Raw genomic sequence first — 19840 nt, forward strand, 5'->3', positions numbered from 1 at the left:
AATTTTTATAGATAACACTTTCATCATTTTCAGTATAAAAATTTTTAAATGGTGGATATATTTCCAAGCATACATCATCAAAATAATATCTACATATTACAAGACTTTTTTGAAGTCATTTTGCCATTCATCATTAAAAATGGTTAAAAATTTGAATACAATTGAACACTGTGATAGACTAAAAGGTTCTAGTCTGGTACAAGAGAATATTAGGATTGTTACACTTTTTTTTCTAAAAAAGAAAAACTTTAAAAAGCCTCCTACTTCACATTCTTAAGCACTGAAGCCTGCCAAATTTAAGAAATGCTTAATTCACTGTATGTTCCATAACTCTTTCAAGAACTTTGCCATAATAAAACCAAGAAACTTCTACATGAAAAGATTTTCATGGTCCTTTCATCATTTAGAAGTTATAATCCCCCAATAGATATAAACTGCAAAATGCTGAAGCTAGAAGTATTGCTCTGTCAATCCTTCACTCCTCAGGATATATGAATTACCTTATATAGTATGTGACTATTTTAACATGGCTGAAACAAGGTCGTCCCTATCAATCCAAATATTATATAAATAAAAATTCATTTGTTTTTTAAGATTGGAAATAGACTGAAGTTCCAATTGTTTTTTTCCACACTATAATAAATGCCCCTCCCCAAACATCCATTTTCAGAGATCTATGACCTATAGAATAAAGTTCTAGAAGACCAGAAGTTCCAGTTTCCTTTCTGGTCTTCTACAATCTGGCCCAAATCTACCTGTTTGGTTTCAAGTTCAGTTCCACACAACACGTTTATCCACTGTCATTTAAAATTGTCTTGTACTGTTCCACTCTTGAATTCTTCCACACACTATGGCTTCCAACAAAAATTTACTCCAACTTTCATTCTAGCCCATCTAAGCCCTATGTACCCCTTGAAGATTCTATTCAAATCTTATGGCTTCTATAAAGTTTTTCAGATAACATCTTGTCCACCCCTAAATTCATAATCCAGTCAATAAGAAACATTCAATTAATATTGATGGAGGACCTACCATACATCACCAGCACTGAAGACATAATAATTTATAAACTCACTGCATTTATTATATATTTGCAGTGGTGGGAATTGAACCCAGGGCCTTGTGCATGCTAGACCAGCACTCTATCACTGAGCTACATCCCCAGACCTCATTGCATATACTTATGTAAGGTGTTCTCACGCATATTAACCAGCTGCATCAGAATTACCATGGGATTTTAGAAAACAGATTCCCCAATGCTTACCCCAATTCTTGAATACTTTGTAAAATTTATAAGAAAATAACACTTAAAATAAAAATGGAATAAAGACAATAAATGTCTTTCTTGTTTTATTTTACAGAGCTCCAAAAATTCTATCTTTCCATTTATTGTTATTTCCATCAGAAAGTATAAATAGGGAAATGTAGGGAAAAATACCTTAATAACAAGATTAGATGAATAAGAACATCTTAACACTGAGATTCTATGACCAATTACCTGCCCATCCAATCATTCATTCATTCATTCATTCAGACATTCATAAAGCATCTACTATGTACCAGGTTATTATCTAAACAGTGAACACCAAAAAAGATTTTCCCTCTATTTGCAAGTATAGTCTGATGGGAAAAACAATTCACCAAAGTAATAACCACAAGACATTATGATAAACACTAACAAAAGTATAAAAATGTCATAAAAGAGGGCTACTGAAGTGGAGTGAGTCCGTGCAGGGAATAAATATGCAAAACTATTGTTCAAAGAAAGCTTCCCAGACAGAGCAGCTTAACTGGGAAAGGTGTGTGCCACAGGAAATCTGAAAGAGAATGCCTGAAATGCACTCATGTTGGCAAGGATGAATATAAGCTACTAGTGGGAAAAGTAGTGATTGGTGAAACTGGAGATGAAGTAGGGACCAGAGGTTCAATGACTGTGGACGATGTCAAGTCTGAAGGACAAATCTAATTTGCATTTTAGGGAACATCCCTGTCTTGTTACTTACCCTTACACTTACATCTTAGCAATGCTCATAAATATGTTGGCAAATCTCTATTAATCATAAGTGAAATAATGTTCCAGCCTCATTTTTCATCGCTTATCTCTCATTCGAACTCCGAAGACCTGGGCCTTCCTTCTATGCCTAAGAAAGAAGACACAGCCCTAGCCTTTGCAGGTATTATTCTCTTCACTTACAATGGTCTGTCCACACAAGCTTGGTCTCTTGTCATTTAGGTTTCATAAACAAAATCACAGTTCATAAGCGGTCGACATGTTAATGAGCGAACAGGTCGTTAATTATAAATAAAACTTACTAATTTCACTTTACCCTTTCTGCCCTTAAACTTTTCACAGGGATGGTTTGGCAAGCGAAAACTGATAGCTTTAAAACCCATCTGTTTCTTTCCATAAGCAGAAGTAATTTTAAGTGGAAATAAAATGATTACAGAACCTGGAAAGTTTTAAAGAAGGCTGTTTAATCCTTAAATCCTTCAATACACGAGTGTGGTTCATTCAAGTTCCACTTTTCAACACAAACCTGCGGAGGCGGAAGCATTTCTCCCTATTGCTAACTCCCAGTTACCGCTAAAAATTCTTAGGGGAAAAAAAAAAAAGGACTTTAAAAAACATACCCGTTACCCAGTTCCGCAACGGCACTATCCAAAGTTCCTCTGGGCGAAAGAGAACTGGGAAAATAACTAGACCGAAGTACTGGTCTCCCCACTCATTTACTTCAAGGAAGTGGAGGCCGAACCTACGCCTGGCAGAAGGCGCCCCTCCCAATCACCTTCCCTCACCTCTCTGTAAATCCAACTTGGTTTCGCGTACGTAGTCGTCCGGATTCCGGCTCAGCATCTTCACTTTCATCTTGGCGGCTCTTCCTCCCTGACTCCACGAGCCTCTCAGTCAGGTCAGAATCACCTCCTCCTCCTCCCGCACACTCCACTTCCGCCTCTCGCAGACTACTTCCTGTCACGTGATACCACCTCGTGTCCGCCAGCGGGGCTCAGCTGGATCCCGCGGCGCTCCGTAGTAGTGCCGGCAAAGGTTGGCAGGGGGCGGTTCTTGAGCTGTTGTTTTTGTCCACGTCCTTTGGCTCAAGCATGCTGCTTCAGCCGGGGAGGTAGGGCGGGCACTAGGTGGAGGCGTGCAACCCGCCTCCGTCACGCCCTCCACCGGCTTGACGTGTGGCCGCGCCCCCTCACGCCCCTCCGCATTAAGGTCTCCCGGCTCGGTTCCCGCTATCCGGCCGTCGGTGCTTTTTCGCCAGTCCCGGAAGTGGGCTCGCGCCCTACGGTTCTTGCTCCCGGGCGGCGACCGTCGCCACAGTGGCGGCCACTGCATCTCGTTCCACCTCCGCGGCCCTGGGCGCCGTGGTTTCCTCGGACCCTGAGCCTATGAACGGTCAGGGCCAGTCGGCGTCCGGGTCGTCGGCGTGGAGCACGGTATTCCGCCACGTCCGGTATGAGAACCTGGTAGCTGGTGTGAGCGGCGGTGTCTTGTCTAACCTCGCGCTGCACCCGCTCGACCTCGTGAAGATCCGCTTCGCCGGTAAGAGCCCGCCTAGACACCGGGGTCCTTCTCGCTGCAAGCACGGGCTGAGTAGTGGAAACTCAAAAAGGGGCCGTGACCTCTCCCTTGTATCTTCTGTACTGCGAGGAGGAGGGCTTTGAAGAAGATGCTGTTTACGCTGCCTCATCTGGAACTGGATTTGAGAAAGCAGGGCCTGGCCGCTCTCTTTCCCGCTCCCCGAGGATAAGGGATGGGGAATGTGGGCAAAGTGTGTGTGTTGGGGAGGGGGGGAATGGGCTTGTGACAGTTTAGGACTTGGCTGTCACACGGGCGAATCATTCATTCTAGGAGGTACTTCGAAATCATAGGTCAGCCACGTGTTTGGAAGCAGAACGGAAAGTACCAGGTGTTTGGGATAGAATTATCTTCAAAGTTTCTTTGGTTTTTGATGTGTACAGTGTGGTACAGTGTCCTTTGAACGAAAAAGTAGCCAGATCTAGATATTCTTTTGTTTAAGTGAATATGTATTAGGATAACTGGCGCAAATATCCTGGACACACATCTCTGAGTTCAAGGAAAGACAGAGAATATCTGCCAGGCTGCCCTCTGCAAGGCGCAGTAGCCTGCTGGAAAAAACTTCTGAACTATTATAGTCAGGTACAATGGAGTAGTTAAAAAATAACGTCTGGTCCTGTGATTGTTATTTGGCGCCTTTGCTGTGGTTTCTGCAGTTGGGTAGTCATTGAGGGTGGGTCTAACAGGAAGATCATGCCTGGCAGGGTAGGTGCTGATTTTCAAAATGGAGTTGCTTTCGAATTATTAGCAGTTTAGAAGTTAAACTCAACACTAAATTCTGTAAAAGATAGTTTCAAAATAAACTTTGGTAACTTCATTTGGAAACTGTTTTCTTTTATTTCAGTTATTAATACAAGTTAAGTCCTGCCCTGAACATTCAGTTTGCAATTTTGGTTTATCTTACAGTAATACTAGGTATTTTATTTACTTCACTTCTTATATATCTCTTAATTACAGAAGTGTTTTATAAAGTTCTTGACTTCAGGGAACTTAGTATCTAATTGTAAGACTTGAGACTTAGTAGTAATGTTAGATAATTCTAGACAACAAACATCAAGGGCATAGTAGAATAAATCAAAATACAACATAAGAATATAGATAGGCTATCAAGAAAATCATAATTGTTAATGGCTATATGCATTTGTAAAGGTTCTATGCAAGATTGGATCTTGAGGTTCTCTGTAGAATAATTAATACTTTGACAGAAAGAAGACACGAAACAATTTGATGAAGGAAAATTGGTGAAAATTATGGAGTGTTACCTTTAGAAAAGACACTACAAATGGATAATTTCATGGAGTTTCTGATGCATATACAAATAATTACGATTATTGATAGCTAATCTTCATTGAGCATTTCCTAGAAGAAAGGCAATGAATTAAGAACTTTAGAAACATTATTTTTTTGTTGGTTTGTTTGTTTTGGTACTGGGGATTGGAGGAACTCAGGGATACTCAACTGCTGAGCCACATCCCCAGTCCTATTCCCTATTTTATTTAGAGATAGGGTCTCAGATCTTCCTGCCTCAGCCTTGCAAACCACTGGGATTATAGGCATGTGTGCCACCATGCCCACCTGGGCTTTAGATACATTTTTGTTCACTATCCTGTGAGTTTATTATCCTCTTATACAGGTGAGGATAACTGAAATTGACTTAACTTACCCACGTCACAGAATGTAAAGGTAGATCTGGAATTTGAACCCATGGAGTCCAACTCTGGAACCCTCTTGCACTTAACTACTTACATGCTGCCTTTATGAATCCTGGTATACAGTGGCTTGAACGTGAATAAAAGAATTTAGGCTTGGCTGCAGGTGTGGGCCTGTATAACTTGATGTCTTTTTTCAGCAACTTTGTTTAGGAGCAGAAAAGGTGGCAGTTGTGATGATCATTGAGAAATAGTACTGTTGGTTGATGAATTTAAGACAATGCTGTGAAGTGGACTATACCCGAGGGAAGAAAATTCTTGGTATCTTGAGAAGATGGTAATTTTGATGAAGTGGAGAGTAGTGGAAAACTAGTAGGGTTTAGGTTACATATAGGGTATTGAGAGGAATAATAAAACCCACAGTGTGGCTTTGATATAATAGAAAAGAGGAAAATTTAGATGTGTAATGGAGATATAGCATCTGGTCATCAGCATCAATGCTCTAACCCATGGTTTTTATTCTTTCGTATAACGAAAACGATTTAATAAAATTAATGTCTGAAAAAATAAAGATAATATCTGATGATGGGAGTTTAGTCCTGAATGTATGTGCTACTAAACCAAACCTGGAATTTTTTCATGAGTTCTGAATGTGAATTGAAATTTCAAGATATCCAAAGTCAGAAAGATTGGAAATCATTTCATCTGAGAAAACTGAAAAAACTAGGTTAGCTTGGAATGGGGAAAATCCTTAAGATAGAGAACTTCCATGGGGGAGAGGGAGCTGCCTTTTGGGTTGATCCTAAGGTCAGACATAAGTTGAGTGGAAATTATAGGGAAGCAGATTTTGGCCTGACAACATTGTGGTGTTATGAAATGAAACTGGTGATGACTAGAAGTGGTTCAGACAGAGGTTAGAAGATATTTTTGTGTTGGGTGGAAGGATTGGGTTAGGTGATCTTTGAGATCTGTTCTAACTTCATGAAATAATTTTTAAGGATTCAACCCCAGCAAATAAGAATGTGTAAAAATAGTAATTTCCTAAAATAACCCCATTTGTAAAGATTTGTGAGTTTTTTAGGGAAAAGTAGGAAGAAAGGAGAATATGACTAAATCTGTAATACTAACCAAGGAACCATAGTGTACAGTAACAAGACTAGCACATGGTAAAGTTTATGTGGTATTGAAAGACCCAGTGGCATAAATAAACTAATATTTTTAGTGCTTGCAGTTTTCTAGACATGTTTCCAGGTGCTTTAAATGTTTGTTTGGCCTGTAATCCCAGTGGCTTGGGAGGCTGAGGCAGAAGGATCAGGAGTTCAAAGCCAGCCTCAGCAAAAGTGAGGCATTAAGCAACTCAGTGAGACCCTGTCTCTAAATAAAATACAAAAAAAGGCTGGGGTTATGGCTCATTGGTTAAGCACCACTGGGCTCAATCTGCGGTACTAAAAAAAAAAAAAAGTTTGTTTGGGGGTCTGTTAACAGTGCTAGGACTTGAACCCAGGGCTTTGCACATGCTAGGCAAGCACTGTACAACTGAGCTATATCCCTAGCTCCACCTTCCACATATTAACTCATTAATGCTGACTCATTTAATTGATGTTAACTCATTTAGAGTTCATTTTTGGGTTTTTCCCCCCCTCATATTATGAACGAGAAAGCTCAGATATAAGAGTAATCACATGACTTACTCAGAGTTACACAATAATTGTTAACAATTAGGATTCAATCCTAGGAAGTCTGATTCAATAGCATATGTTATTAGTCTGAAGCTCTGAGTGGATAGTTTGGTATAGTGGAAGGGAAAATTTAAATGCTAGAAATGAAAGTAAAAAAATAATTCCGGAAAGTTAAGCCATGTAAAAACAGTATCCAGGGCTGGATGTTAGGAAAGTGATCAGGACTAGTTATCAAGAAACTGGAGTACAGGGATAGCAGTGAATTTACTTAGTTGAGAATAGAAAGAGTGCCTATAAAAACTAATATTTAAGGATGGGCAGAGGGAAAGGAGGCCAGGAAAATTTAGTGGCAAAGAAGAGGAAAATCAGGAGGATGTGGGATGAAGCAAGCCAAAACAGAGATGTTTTAGAAGGTAAACAATGTCAGCTGCCACTAAGGGGTTCTTAAGGAAGAGAGGACTCCCAGAGTGCACTTGGAGGTCCTTAACTAGAGCCCTTGAAGTAATAGGTGAAGCCCAGACTAGATTGCCAGGGAGGTGAGAAAGTTGGATTGTTGTTTTCTCATTTGTAGCAGCTTAACTATAGGGAGGCAATGGGATCAAAGACGAGGTAACTCAAGAGAGATTTAAGTTGTTTAAATTCTGATGGTTTAAAAAAAAAAAAAAGGAAGGGAGAGATTGAAGATGGAGACAGGGAGATAATGAGTGAGGTTTCTTTTAATTGTATTTTTTTATTGGTGCATTGTAATTATACATAATAGTGGAATTAGTTGTTACTTACTTGTATATGCACACAATTTAACAGTATAATTTGGTTAGTTTTGTTCCCCAATGGGGTCCAAAGTGGCTGCTAGGCAGGCTCTTTCTTGAGCTATATCTCCAGCCAACATTTTGCACTTTTTGACCACAACTCTTAGTAGTAAATAAATCTTACCATTGCTATCCAGTATATACACTCACACTGAAACACAAGACCAGTGATTGTTCTTTGTCATGCTTATTACACACAGTAAAGTAGAAGCAAGGGTACATTGAACTGGGCATGCTTATTTGTGGCTAATAAACTGTAAACTCTATGGAGGGCAATTTCAATATGTATTTCTAACTTAAATTGGTAACTTAAATTTGACCCATATAATTTCCCCCTTCCCCTTTTTGTGTATTTGGGTTGAACTCAGGGGTGCTCTATCACTGAGTTACAACCTTAGCCCTTTTTATTTTTTGAGACAGGGTCTTGATTGTTGAGACTGGCCTTGAACTTGGGATCCTCCTGACTCCTGCCTCCCAAATTACTGGGATTACAAGCACCCTGGGATTATACCCACGCCTGGCCATATCAATTCCCCTTCTAATAGTTAATTTTAAGAAAATAAGAATTCATACAAGCTGGGCGCAGTGGCACACGCCTGTAATCTCAGCAGCTCAGGAGGCTGAGGCAGGAGGATTGAGAGTTCAAAGCCAGCCTCAGCAAAAAGTGAGGTGCTAGGCAACTCAGTGAGACCCTATCTCTAAATAAAATACAAAATAGGGCTGGGGATGTGGCTCAGTGGTCAAATGCCCCTGAGTTTAATCCTTAGTACCAAAAAAAAAAAAAAAAAAGAATCCATACAAACTGTTATACAAGATATTCTTTAGAGAACTTTTTGTAATAGAAAAAGAAAATTAACATGTCAAATTGGGGAATGATAGTATAAATGATAGAATGTCTGTGAAATGGAAAACTATCACATTTTTTTAAAGTCTTATTTTTGGAATCTACTTAAAAGCAAGGGGGAATGTTTCTATATTCTCTTTGAGTAGGGAAAAAGCAGTATAAAAAACTACAGCTAGGTGTTCTGGCAACATGCCTGTAATCCCAGTGACTCAGGAGGATTATTTAATAGCCAATCTGATGCTTCCTAAAATATTACTTGGGTGCTTAATATGTGCTCAATAAATACTTTGATAAATTTATTAACATTAATTTTAAAGTATAGAACATCCTAGGAAATACTTTTTTCCTGCCTAATAAGGGGTTTTCTTCTGAATTTTTTTCTTTATATAGCTAATTTATGAATCTATGTTTATATGTGATTCTGAACTAGAATTTTTGTGTATCCTTTAATGCAGTGAGTGATGGATTGGAACTGAGACCAAAATATAAAGGAATTTTACATTGCTTGACTACCATTTGGAAACTTGATGGACTGCGGGGACTTTATCAAGGAGTAACTCCAAATGTTTGGGGTGCAGGTTTATCCTGGGGACTCTACTTTTTCTTGTGAGTAGATCTGGGAGATTTCACAGTATTAAATAAAAAGGAATTTTTTTTTTTGGTGGCTTTTATACTGGTTAATGAAGAAAGATGAGTCATTGAATCAGTTCTGGGAACTGGAAGGATTAGAGAACAAATGGCTTATTAGTTTCCTTTGCTTTCGGTTATTATCATCAGAAGCATTAGGTCTAGAAGAAAGTTTGTAAAGGAAAGGATGAAGAATTGAGATGGGAAACCCTTATAGAAGCCATTTTTATGAATTCAGGAGGGCAAGATTTTTAACTGATTTCTTTTATAAGCAGAATGCTCATAGATTAGAAGAGAACTTTTTATCTTAGTTAAAGCCATTTGAAAAACATCTAATTTGAACAATTCAAAATGAAGTTTTAAGACACCCTCAGAATTTCTGAGGTGTTTGGGCCATATCAGGACTCTTGAGCATTTCTAACAGCCAAAATAGACTAGAAAAAGTTGAATATACCAACTTGTTATTTATCAGTAGATTTGCAAAGTATTGCAGAGATTGGAGGAACCTGGAACTCTTGTCTAAAATGAATCATGAATTTCAGTTCTCTTTGGTATTTATTGTTTATAAAGGAAGATAACTTTTTTCCTCCACTAATACAAGATTAATTACAAAGTAGAAAATTTTATAAATACTAAAATAGAATATTTTATAAATACTAAAAAGTATCCTGAGATCATTAGTTATTTATGCTCAGACATATTCTTGAAATATTTGAGATGACTCACAGAAATGTATTCGATTTGCTGGGTGTGGTGGCACATACCTATAATCCCAATGACTCAAGAGGCTGAGGAAAGAGGATGGCAAGTTTGAGGCCAATCTCAGCAATTTAGCAAGACTCTGTCTCAGAAAAAAACTGGGGTAAAGCACCCTGGGTACTTTACTTCACTAAAGTATCAAAGAAAGAAAGAAACCCAGAAATGCATTTTGATTCATAATGAACTTGGAAAGGCAAGAAAAGGCAGATTTGGAGTCCTTAAAAACATATAACTTAAGAGCCTGATTGAGAAAAGAAAGCAAGAGCTAAAAGGTTTTGAAGCAAATCACTTTATACTCTTATGTGACCTGCTCCATCTTCCCAGCATGTTCTTTTTCATTTCCTTACTCCTTCACCAGTCAAATAGAATCACTATTAGAAATAACTTCTATTGCATGCCTTCTGAAGAAGCCACAGAAAGAGCCTATGGCAGGCATATTCATCTTGTTGAGTGTATAAGAAGGAGGGAGCAACATGGCACTGCTGTGGAGAAGTACATGTTGCTGAGAGCTTGCCTCTGTTATTTGAGACTGCATCCACGAATGAGAAAGCTTTTCTTTCTTTTAACAGAGGACATTTTTAGGAAAACATCAACACCCATGTCTTTCCCTTTTTCTCCTTTGCATTATATATTGTACTTAATCTCTCATAAATTAATGGCAGTATCCAAACCAATCTTAAAATAAATTTTTAAAGTGAAAACAAACTAAAATTCAGCCTTTGTTTTGTTTAAAGTTTTTCTTATTTTCACCCTAAAGACATATTCAGGTAAACTGTATGGATATATGCACACATATATGTTTGGGCTTGTTTTTATTTTATAGTACTGGGGATTGAACCTGGGTGCTCTGCCGCTGACCTACATCCCTAGCCTTTTTAAGTTTTTATTCTGAGACAGGATCTCTCTAAGTTTCCCAAGCTGGCTCTGAATTTGTGATCCTCTTGCCTGAGCCTCCCAAGTATCTGGGATTACAGGTATTGTGCCACCATGCCTGGAAAGAATACTTTATAAATTTGATTTCTGTATATTATCCAAGAGAGTTTCTAAGAACAAGCCATATGAGTTAGCTTTATGTGATGAGAATTGCTTATAATAAAAGTTTGTTTCATGTTAGAATTGTGTTGGGAAAACCTGAAAATATTGATTCAACTGAATCCTTCTTGGAGGAAAGTAAAATTTGTGTTTAGAAAACACAGGCCTGATTTGACTCCCCTGCAATGAAATGTTTAGTGACTGTTTTCTGCCAGATAAAACCCAAATCTCTGTTACTCGATTGAGGTTCAGTTTTCACTATCTTACCATCTACTTTATTATTACTTTATTATCACTTTTCCCCATGCTCATCTCTTTCCTTATTGGAACTGTACCCATCTCAATACACAGCTCAGTGCCACCTCCAACATAAAGCCTTCTGTGATCTCATAGTTTCTGGATCTCTTATTTTACTGTGTCTTTTCTTATGATTATCATTTTATTATGTCTTTTACTATGTTTATTTGTATGCCACTTATGATCCTTGTTAATCTATTAAGAAAGATCTATATTTGATGTTTATCTGTCAGAAAGCAAAGGAAGTTCCTAAACATAGATGCCTAGCACACATATTTGTTAAGCACAAATTGGACTCTCCTTTGCCTTTTCTTCCCAGTCTCTGCATCACAGTTACATCTTTCCATCCTCTCCGTTTTCTTGTCCTTTTAAATTAACTGCTGAATATGTGATTAAAATATTTTACATATGTATTGCCAGCCATATATATTTGTTGGGGAGAGGTGGTGTAATCCTATAGTAAACCATTTCTGTCATGTTCATTTTTTTAAAATAAGATCTCATTTTGTGGTTGTATTTTTCATTGACTTTTACTTTGGGGATAGTGCCATTAAGTTACACATTCTTTAAAACAGATTTTATTGTTTTAAGACATCTATTTTAATTAAACTGCTTATGTTTAATTCTTTTAGTTACAATGCCATCAAATCATATAAAACAGAAGGAAGAGCTGAACGGTTAGAGGCAACAGAATACCTCATCTCAGCTGCTGAAGCTGGTAAGGCAATGTGTGAAATATAAAACATCACCTTCCAAATTTGTTTTCCATTTTTATTTTTTGTCTTTTTTTTTTTGGACACCAGAATTTAAGTAAATTTATCTAAGTATACTAATTAGTTATCACATAATATTTCTTAGGATTGTCCTTATTGAGCATTCTGGATTTCAAAAATTGTACTTATCACAAAGGGTGGAAAAAATTAAAAAGTTATGAATCCCTAATATATTAAGATGATTTGGTATATGTTTTTTTTTTAAAGTATAAGTTCAATTTTGTAAGTATTCAATTTAGTAGCCTCATTCATCGACTTATATTTGTGTACTATCTAGAGAAAAGAACAAAGTGAGACCCATAAATCTTTATAAATCCTACTTTGATACCTTGCTACCTTGGTTTCTCAATGTTTACTGAATGTTTTTTAAAGCAAGGACAATTCCACTCATTTTTTAATAACTAGCTGCTAGCAGAATCATAACAAGACTCAACAAATATTGGTTTAATAAAGGACTCCTTAGAAATGTAGAAAATGAGAAACTTGACTAGTTAGTTTTTTCTCTTACAAAGTTGTCATTTTCGGTGAAGAATGTAGGTTGTGACTTATTGCATCACACAGTTAGTTTTTGAGGGGAAGTAGCTACTTTGAATGGGTTTGGGGAAGATTGTGATAAAGGGGTTGGACCTATGTGTGTACATGCACAGATTAATGAGATGCTAGGTTCCTGGTTTCCTTTTTACCTTCAGCCCCTCTGGTTTATTCTGTCTTCTGCTCCTAAGATCTGTGTCTCCTTTCCATCTATTTTCTATACCAGGCTACGTTGGTTAGGAGTCAAGGCATCTTTGCTATCCTGAAGTGTTTTTCATTTCTGTCTCCCTCTTAACTTACCTCTCACTCCCACATGAGGAATTTTTTTAGAACTCTCAAAAATTATGACTATGATTTGACCCTAAAAAGACCACATCTTGCCGTTCCAGATACAGCTTCTAGGTAACCTCCTCTTTTACATAATGGACTGTATTTTAGTTTGAATTAAGTAGAAAAGCATCTGTATGCTGAGTAATCTTCTTCAAATTTGATTTTAGGAGCCATGACCCTCTGCATTACAAACCCATTATGGGTAACAAAAACTCGCCTTATGTTACAGTATGAAGGTGTTGTTAACTCCTCACAGCGGCAATATAAAGGAATGTTTGATGCACTTGTGAAAATATATAAGTATGAAGGTGTGCGTGGATTGTATAAGGTAATGAGTCATCAATATATTTTCAATAATTGAAAATTGCAGTTTCTCTTGGCTCTGTTGTTTCTCTTATGAATGACCTGGATTCAGTCCTAAAAAGAAGCCTCCCTTAGGCAAGATACAATTGAATGAAAACTCAAATGTAACTTATAATATTGAAATTGTATTTTAAGCTATTTATTCTCTATCATCATGACACTGGTGGGTGTGAGAACTGTCTAAAACTTTGTCAGGTGTCTTTTCAGTAAGTCAAACAGCCAAGTTGGGATAACATGTCTGGAGAAGAGATAAGTGAGTTTGATAGCATCTTATTTTACTGGAAATTGTGCAAACTTCAAACCTTACTTGAATTTTTTAAATAACAAAAACCCTACTCCCTTGCCTATTGTGATAATTTTGAAATATCTTACTAGTGGCATTAACATCTGTTTTCTGATTTTTATAACTCCTGTCCCCCCATTTTCTGCTTCTCTATCATCCACTCCCACCTGTGTCTTATTCCTATAAATTTTTTCCCCATATTTTTGGAGATTGAATCCAGGGCTTCATATATGATAGGCTGGTGCCCTCCACTAAGCTACATACCCTTGCATACCTAGCTCTTTTTAAAAAATTATAGTTTTAGACAGGGTCTCACTGTATACCAGGCTGTTCTTTAACTTGTGATTTTCCTGCCTCAAGCTCCTGATTATCTCAAGCTATAGGCATGTGCCACCACACCTAGTTCCCACAGTACTTATTTTTCAGTCATCCACAGTTTAAAATCAAAATTAGATTTATTCAATGTTAGTTTTTTTAAAGAATTGTGTACTAGTTTTTAAAATCAATAACATGAGGTGATTGTTATAGACTACTGACTTATAGGCAAAAGTTTTGGAAATAAATCAATTCTGTGTTTCCTCCATCACTTTTTTGCTTTATTCTTTTAGAATATCTATACTTATTTAATTGAATTATCATTACCTCTCCTTTTTCACTTTTCCAGAATCTAACTGCCTGCTCATACCTGGTTCTTGATGGTGTACATTGTCTTTATGTTTATACATGTACTGTTTAAAGAAGAACTAACAAGAAAATACATATTGGAGGCAGGTGGGGAGGGGCAGCCAGTATTGGGGATTGAACCCAGGGGGCTTTACCACTGAGCTACATCCCAAGGCCCCCTCCCCCTTTTATTTCAGACAGGGTCTTGCTAAGTTACTTAGGGCCACACTGAGTTCCTGAGACTAGCCAAAATTTGCAATCCTCCTATCCCAACCTCCCAATTTAAAGTAAAAAAATAGTATTTTAACCTTATATAAAATTTTGCTTAAAGTACTACACTTAAGAGGAGAGAAAATATATTTGACTTAAATGTATCTTTCTTTGAAAGTTGTTTAGTTTTTGCTCTTTTTTAATTGTTCCCTTTTAGGGATTTATTCCTGGGCTGTTTGGAACATCACATGGTGCCCTTCAGTTTATGGCATATGAATTGCTAAAGTTGAAATATAACCAGCATATCAATAGATTACCAGAAGCCCAACTGGTAAGATGATTCTTGTAAAAACGATGTCATTTACTTGTATAGGCATTTAAGAGATGGAAATTTTGTCATGCGTACTTTGGTAGTATGGCTGTGATAATGAATGCTGACTCTACTAATTTAATTTGTATTTAAATATTCAGTTATATATTAAGTTAATGATACACATATGTTTAAAGTGAAACCACATAATTACATAGAGTTTGCATTAAAGAGGAAAAACAGTATTTTTCATCTAAAGGTTTATTTAAATATTTTTGTCCTTTATAGTTTTTATTCTATATTTTTAAAGAAGTCCTGTCTGTAAATGTTTTGTGTTGGCATTTTAGAGCACAGTAGAATATATATCTGTGGCTGCACTATCCAAAATATTTGCTGTAGCAGCAACATACCCATATCAAGTTGTGAGAGCCCGTCTTCAGGATCAACACATGTTTTATAGTGGTGTAACGGATGTAATTGCAAAGACATGGAGGTAAGTGTGCAGAATATCAGAATTGTTGTGATGAAGAGCCTTACTTATTTTATTCTGTACATGTTGTATAACAAAGGCCAAATTGCTGTGGTAAAAAATATGGCTAGTGGTCACTGCTTTCCCATTAAGTACTACTGCTGTGTAGGCATGGACTTAATTCTCTGAGACTTGATTTTTTCATTTGTAAACTTAGACTAACTAGTCTGACAAGATGGATATAAAAATAAAATGAGATCTGTGGGTGGTGACACAGCTACTTGGGAGACTGAGTCAAGAGGATTGTGAATTAAGAGGTTGGCCTGACCAACACAGAAAGACCCTCATCTCAAGGAAAAAAAATGAGATACATGAAAAAATAATAAAATTGAGGTGTTGTAAATATTTGGTATTGAATGTAAGAAGCAGTAAAACCTACTAGTTTAATACATTTTAGAAGGCCCCAGTATGGAAGAGATGTTTGCTTTTCTTTATGAGAATAACTGTTATCTACCTTTAATTCTAAAAAACCAGAGCAGAATATTTGTAATGGTAAATTGAGTTCAATTCAAGAAATACTGAATGAGAACCTAAGTGATAAGTTCCTAGGCCTTATTCCATATTGGAGGCATCAAGGAAATAAATTTTTATATGTGTTAGATTTACTGTTGTGGGCATTTATATAAGCTATGTGATTTTTAATTAGATCAGTTAAAACTGCTACATATCCGTACAGTTAAAAGCATTTCAAAGATGGTTAATTTAAAGCACTTTTCCAGTTCAGTTTTGAGGTGTTTCCAACCCCTTTCTTAGTCAGTTTATAAAAAGAATGTAGGCCCCTACAAATGGCTACAAACTATATTTTTACTTAAATCAGAGCAAGATTTGACTATTTACTCCCTGTCCTATCTCAGTTAAAATTTGTATTTTCTGGCTTACTGTTTAGGAAATTAAGCATATATCTATTTTTCCCTCTAAAGGAAAGAAGGCATCGGTGGATTTTACAAAGGAATTGCCCCCAATTTGATTAGAGTGACTCCAGCCTGCTGTATTACCTTTGTGGTATATGAAAATGTCTCACATTTTTTACTTGGCCTTAGAGACAAGAAAGTAAGCTAAAAAAGAAAGAAAGAAAGGTAATTTCAGTATGTTTGCCCAAGACAGCAACAAGCTCCTTTGGGTTTGAGACATAAAACTCAGAAGAATGCCACACAGCAAAATGGCTCATAAACATAATTTGTCTTTAATCTTTAGAAGTCAAAGAGCTGCTAAGTCTTCACAATGATTTCTGCTTCTTATCTTCACGTATATGGGACTTGGCTACCTCTACCTGTCATGGCTGACATCAGCATGTTAAAACTGACACCGACTGTAGAGTTTCAGACATTTCATTGTTCAAGTAGAAACTAATTTGCAACATTTGCTAAATGGATTAGAGGAATCTTGTTTGCCTGGATTGACTTTAAATTGACCTTGTGCAATAGCAAGAAAACAGCTTCTTAAAAGAATGTTGTTTGTTTCAAGGATAAATTAAACTTTAACAATTTACTGAATAAGGTGTTAAGAATTTACTGAATAAGGTATTAGCCAAATCCAGATCTTTTTAAGTGGGGATATTTAATGAGAAAAGTCCATTGTAAACATGCTTTAGTTTTAAAATTCATTTGGAACACACCAACTGTAAAAATTTGAGGAATTATGTAATTTTCTGAGAAATAGCTAAAATTTTTTGTCATTACATTGCTTATTATTTTCCCCATGGCTCTAACATAATTTAAAACGTAATCCTGGACTTAGTTCTTGGTGGGGGACATAAATACTTAATGTAGTTTAAAGTTGTAAAATCTAAACTTCTAGGGTCTGGCTATGACAGTCATTATTTAGCATGTGTGGCTATGAATCACTTAATGAGAAATGCTCAGTAGATTCCCTTGTACCAATGCTGGAGTATTTGGGATGTGTTTGTTAATAAACTAAAAAAAAAAAAAAAAAAAAAAAAAAAAAAGTTTTAACTTTCTACTTTAATTTCCAGATGTATGGATCCAGTTCCCAAATAAATGATCAATCTACATTGATCACTCAAATTCACATTGAAGTACACATTACATTAATGGCTATTATTGATCTTTACTTGTTAAAGTCATTCTAACTCTCTGTAAGTATAAAAGCCTACCCCCAAAAAGATGCCAGAATAATACTGACACTTTATTTATCATAAACATCATTGCATGCTATTGCACTACCATCTACTTGTTGTAAATAAAATATTATGGTTTTCAAAACCATATTTTAATGGTTCTTTGAAAATAGGTCTATTTTTTATATTTTGGAAATGGCATTGTTTTTAAAATAAAGATGAAATGATGAGTACCTAATTGTATTTAATCCATATTGTAACATGCATAGGAATGCTTTATAAATTAAGCATGGCATTTTTTTCATATTTCTGGATTATATTGTAATTCATATGAAATCCTGATATTAATACCTATATGGAAAGATAAGCTGTAGTTGATATTTGGAGTTTTAGAAGTACCGTCATTTGAATCCTGCTATGTATCCCCAAATTAATAAATCATAATTCTTGTCCTCCAGAGCATATAAGCTTACATAATAAAATTTGCATTAAATAACTACAGTTCTAAATTAAGAACATGCAAGGAAATTTCTACAGAGAGTTTCTATAAGAGGTCTGAGAAAGGAGATCTTACTTCACTCATTCAACAACAAATAGTTATCAACTACCTGTTACTGAGTGCCAGTTACCAGGCTTCAGGGATATAGTGGTAAGTCAGCTAGAAAACATTCCTACCTTCAGGATTTTCATTTTAGTATGAGTGTCAGAAAACAAATCTGTGTATAATTTCAGGTGTTGAAAGCAAATAAAATGAAGTAGAATTGAGGATAGTGTTAGCTTCTTAGGATGGCTTGTGTAAGGCAGGGTCTTTTTGAGATAGTAATATTTGAGACATTTTTAAAGAAGTGGAGAAACAAACTACAAGAAAATAGAGACAACATATTCTAGGCAGGGAGAATAGAAATTACAAAGACCCTCAGGCAGGACTTAACTTGACTAGAGGATAAATGAGAGAGGGGAGGTTGGAGAAGTACCACTACAGCATTGCAGGAAAGAGTGCAGGCTGGTAAATCAGACTGGCTTCAAGTTTCAACCTCTTAATTTTCTGTTTGACCTAAGGCAGATCATTTCACCTACCTCTTGGTTCCTCATCTGGGAAATTATGTGTCAGATCAGTTCCTCCAGCAGTGCCTGAGATGGGGATTCTTGGGCAAATGACTGAAGGAGTACTCTTAGGAAAATTCTATAACAGAATAAAGAAAATGGATAAGGAAGGGAAAGAAGAGTAAGGGCAGTCCTCCACATAAGGGTGGAAAGCTGTTGGCAGCCAACACCTGTAGCAACTAGTGTACAAATGCACCAGCCCTGTAAAAGGGATCTAGATGAGTCATCAGCAGCATCGGATACATAGCCATAGGATTATTGACAGGATTAATTGAATTAATCCAAAAAAAAAAAAAAAATGTAACACAGTTCTTGGAACAATAAACCTTAACAGAAACCGGATCTTGTAGGCCATGGTAAGTAGTTTAGATTGTATGAGAAATCATTCTGGTGACTGTGGAGAAACTATTAGGAGACAGGCAAGAAGCAGGGATACTGGTTAGGAAGGTTACAGGTGTCTAGTCGAGAGTTGGTGGTACCATTTGATTCAGTTATCCCACTCCGGAATCTATACCAAAAGGACTTAAAATCATCATACTATAGTGATATAGCCACACCAATGTTTATAGCACCTGAATTCACAATAGCTAAACTGTGGAAGCACCCTAGATGCCCATCAATAGATGAATGGATAAAGAATCTGTAATAAATATATATTATATGTATATTATATATATATACACATACAGTGGAATATTACTCAGCATTAAAAGAGAATAAAATTATGACATCTGCAGGTAAATGGATGGAGTTGGAGAATATTACGCTAAGTGAAGTAAGCCAGTCCCAAAAAACTAAAGGCCAAATATTTTCTCTGATTAGTGAATGCTGATCTGTGATGGGTGGGGAGTGGGGACATGGGAAGAATGGAGAAACTTTGGATTGGGCGAAGGGGTGGGGTGGGGAGGAGTTATGGAGGTAGAAAAGATGGTGGAATGAGATGGACATCATTACCCTAGGTACATGTATGATTGCATGAATGGTGTATCTCTACACTGTGTACAACCAGAGAATTGAAATGTTGCACTCCATTTGTGTATGATGAATTGAAATGCATTCATCTGTCATGTACAACTCAGTAGAACAAATTAAAAAAGAAAAAGAATCGGTGGTAGCTTAGACATTGTCGATCAAGTCAGAGGTGGTGATTTACAGCTTGAGGGGAACTAGAACAGGGTTCATGAAAGGGAAAATATTTAAGCTGGGCCTTGATGGAAGATTATAAAGGGAAGGAAGATTATAAAGGGAATCTCAAGAAAATTGTAGCAAGCAGGAAGTGGAGGTGGCCTGTCTTGAGCAGTGAGTTGTCAGGATAATAAATGAAAAAGTGAGCTGCAAGACTTGGGCCAGTGGGCTCGGGATATAACTCAGTAGAGTGCTTGCCT

The 19840-nt window shown here is 36.7% G+C and overlaps 2 protein-coding genes across 3 annotated transcripts in view; one reads left to right on the forward strand and one right to left on the reverse strand.

Annotated features, from left to right (window-relative positions):
* Positions 1-2951, reverse strand: part of Dcaf13 (DDB1 and CUL4 associated factor 13) — a 40239-nt gene extending 37288 nt beyond the window's left edge. Inside the window, exon 1 of the mRNA XM_027948888.2 lies at positions 2797-2951. Within this exon, the coding sequence (XP_027804689.1) occupies positions 2797-2866 (70 nt within the window). The 5' untranslated portion in view covers positions 2867-2951. The remainder of the gene's footprint in view (positions 1-2796) is intronic.
* Positions 2952-3034: 83 nt separating this feature from the next.
* On the forward strand, positions 3035-17847 carry Slc25a32 (solute carrier family 25 member 32). 2 transcript variants are annotated; one of them, XM_027948910.2, is made up of 8 exons: positions 3035-3550; positions 9023-9173; positions 11915-12000; positions 13084-13244; positions 14653-14766; positions 15093-15238; positions 16195-16350; positions 17247-17847. In XM_027948910.2, exons 1-7 carry the CDS (start codon positions 3397-3399, stop codon positions 16331-16333), a joined length of 951 nt encoding a protein of 316 aa, XP_027804711.1. In that variant the 5' UTR covers positions 3035-3396; the 3' UTR covers positions 16334-16350; positions 17247-17847. The 2 variants fall into 2 exon arrangements, with proteins under 2 accessions (XP_027804711.1, XP_027804701.1); XM_027948900.2 differs by having other exon boundaries at positions 16195-17847.
* The last annotated feature ends 1993 nt before the right edge of the window (positions 17848-19840 follow it).

Source organism: Marmota flaviventris, chromosome 15 (genome assembly GCF_047511675.1).
Source record: "Marmota flaviventris isolate mMarFla1 chromosome 15, mMarFla1.hap1, whole genome shotgun sequence".
In the NCBI taxonomy this organism is placed as follows: domain Eukaryota; kingdom Metazoa; phylum Chordata; class Mammalia; order Rodentia; family Sciuridae; genus Marmota; species Marmota flaviventris.

Bases quoted from the DNA above. Each gene is read 5' to 3' on its own strand.
- Slc25a32 (XM_027948900.2), top strand. From the start codon at position 3,397: ATGAACGGTCAGGGCCAGTCGGCGTCCGGGTCGTCGGCGTGGAGCACG. The intron at 9,174-11,914 runs GTGAGTAGATCT...TAATTCTTTTAG, and splicing joins TGGGGACTCTACTTTTTCTT to TTACAATGCCATCAAATCAT. The intron at 14,767-15,092 runs GTAAGATGATTC...TTGGCATTTTAG, and splicing joins GATTACCAGAAGCCCAACTG to AGCACAGTAGAATATATATC.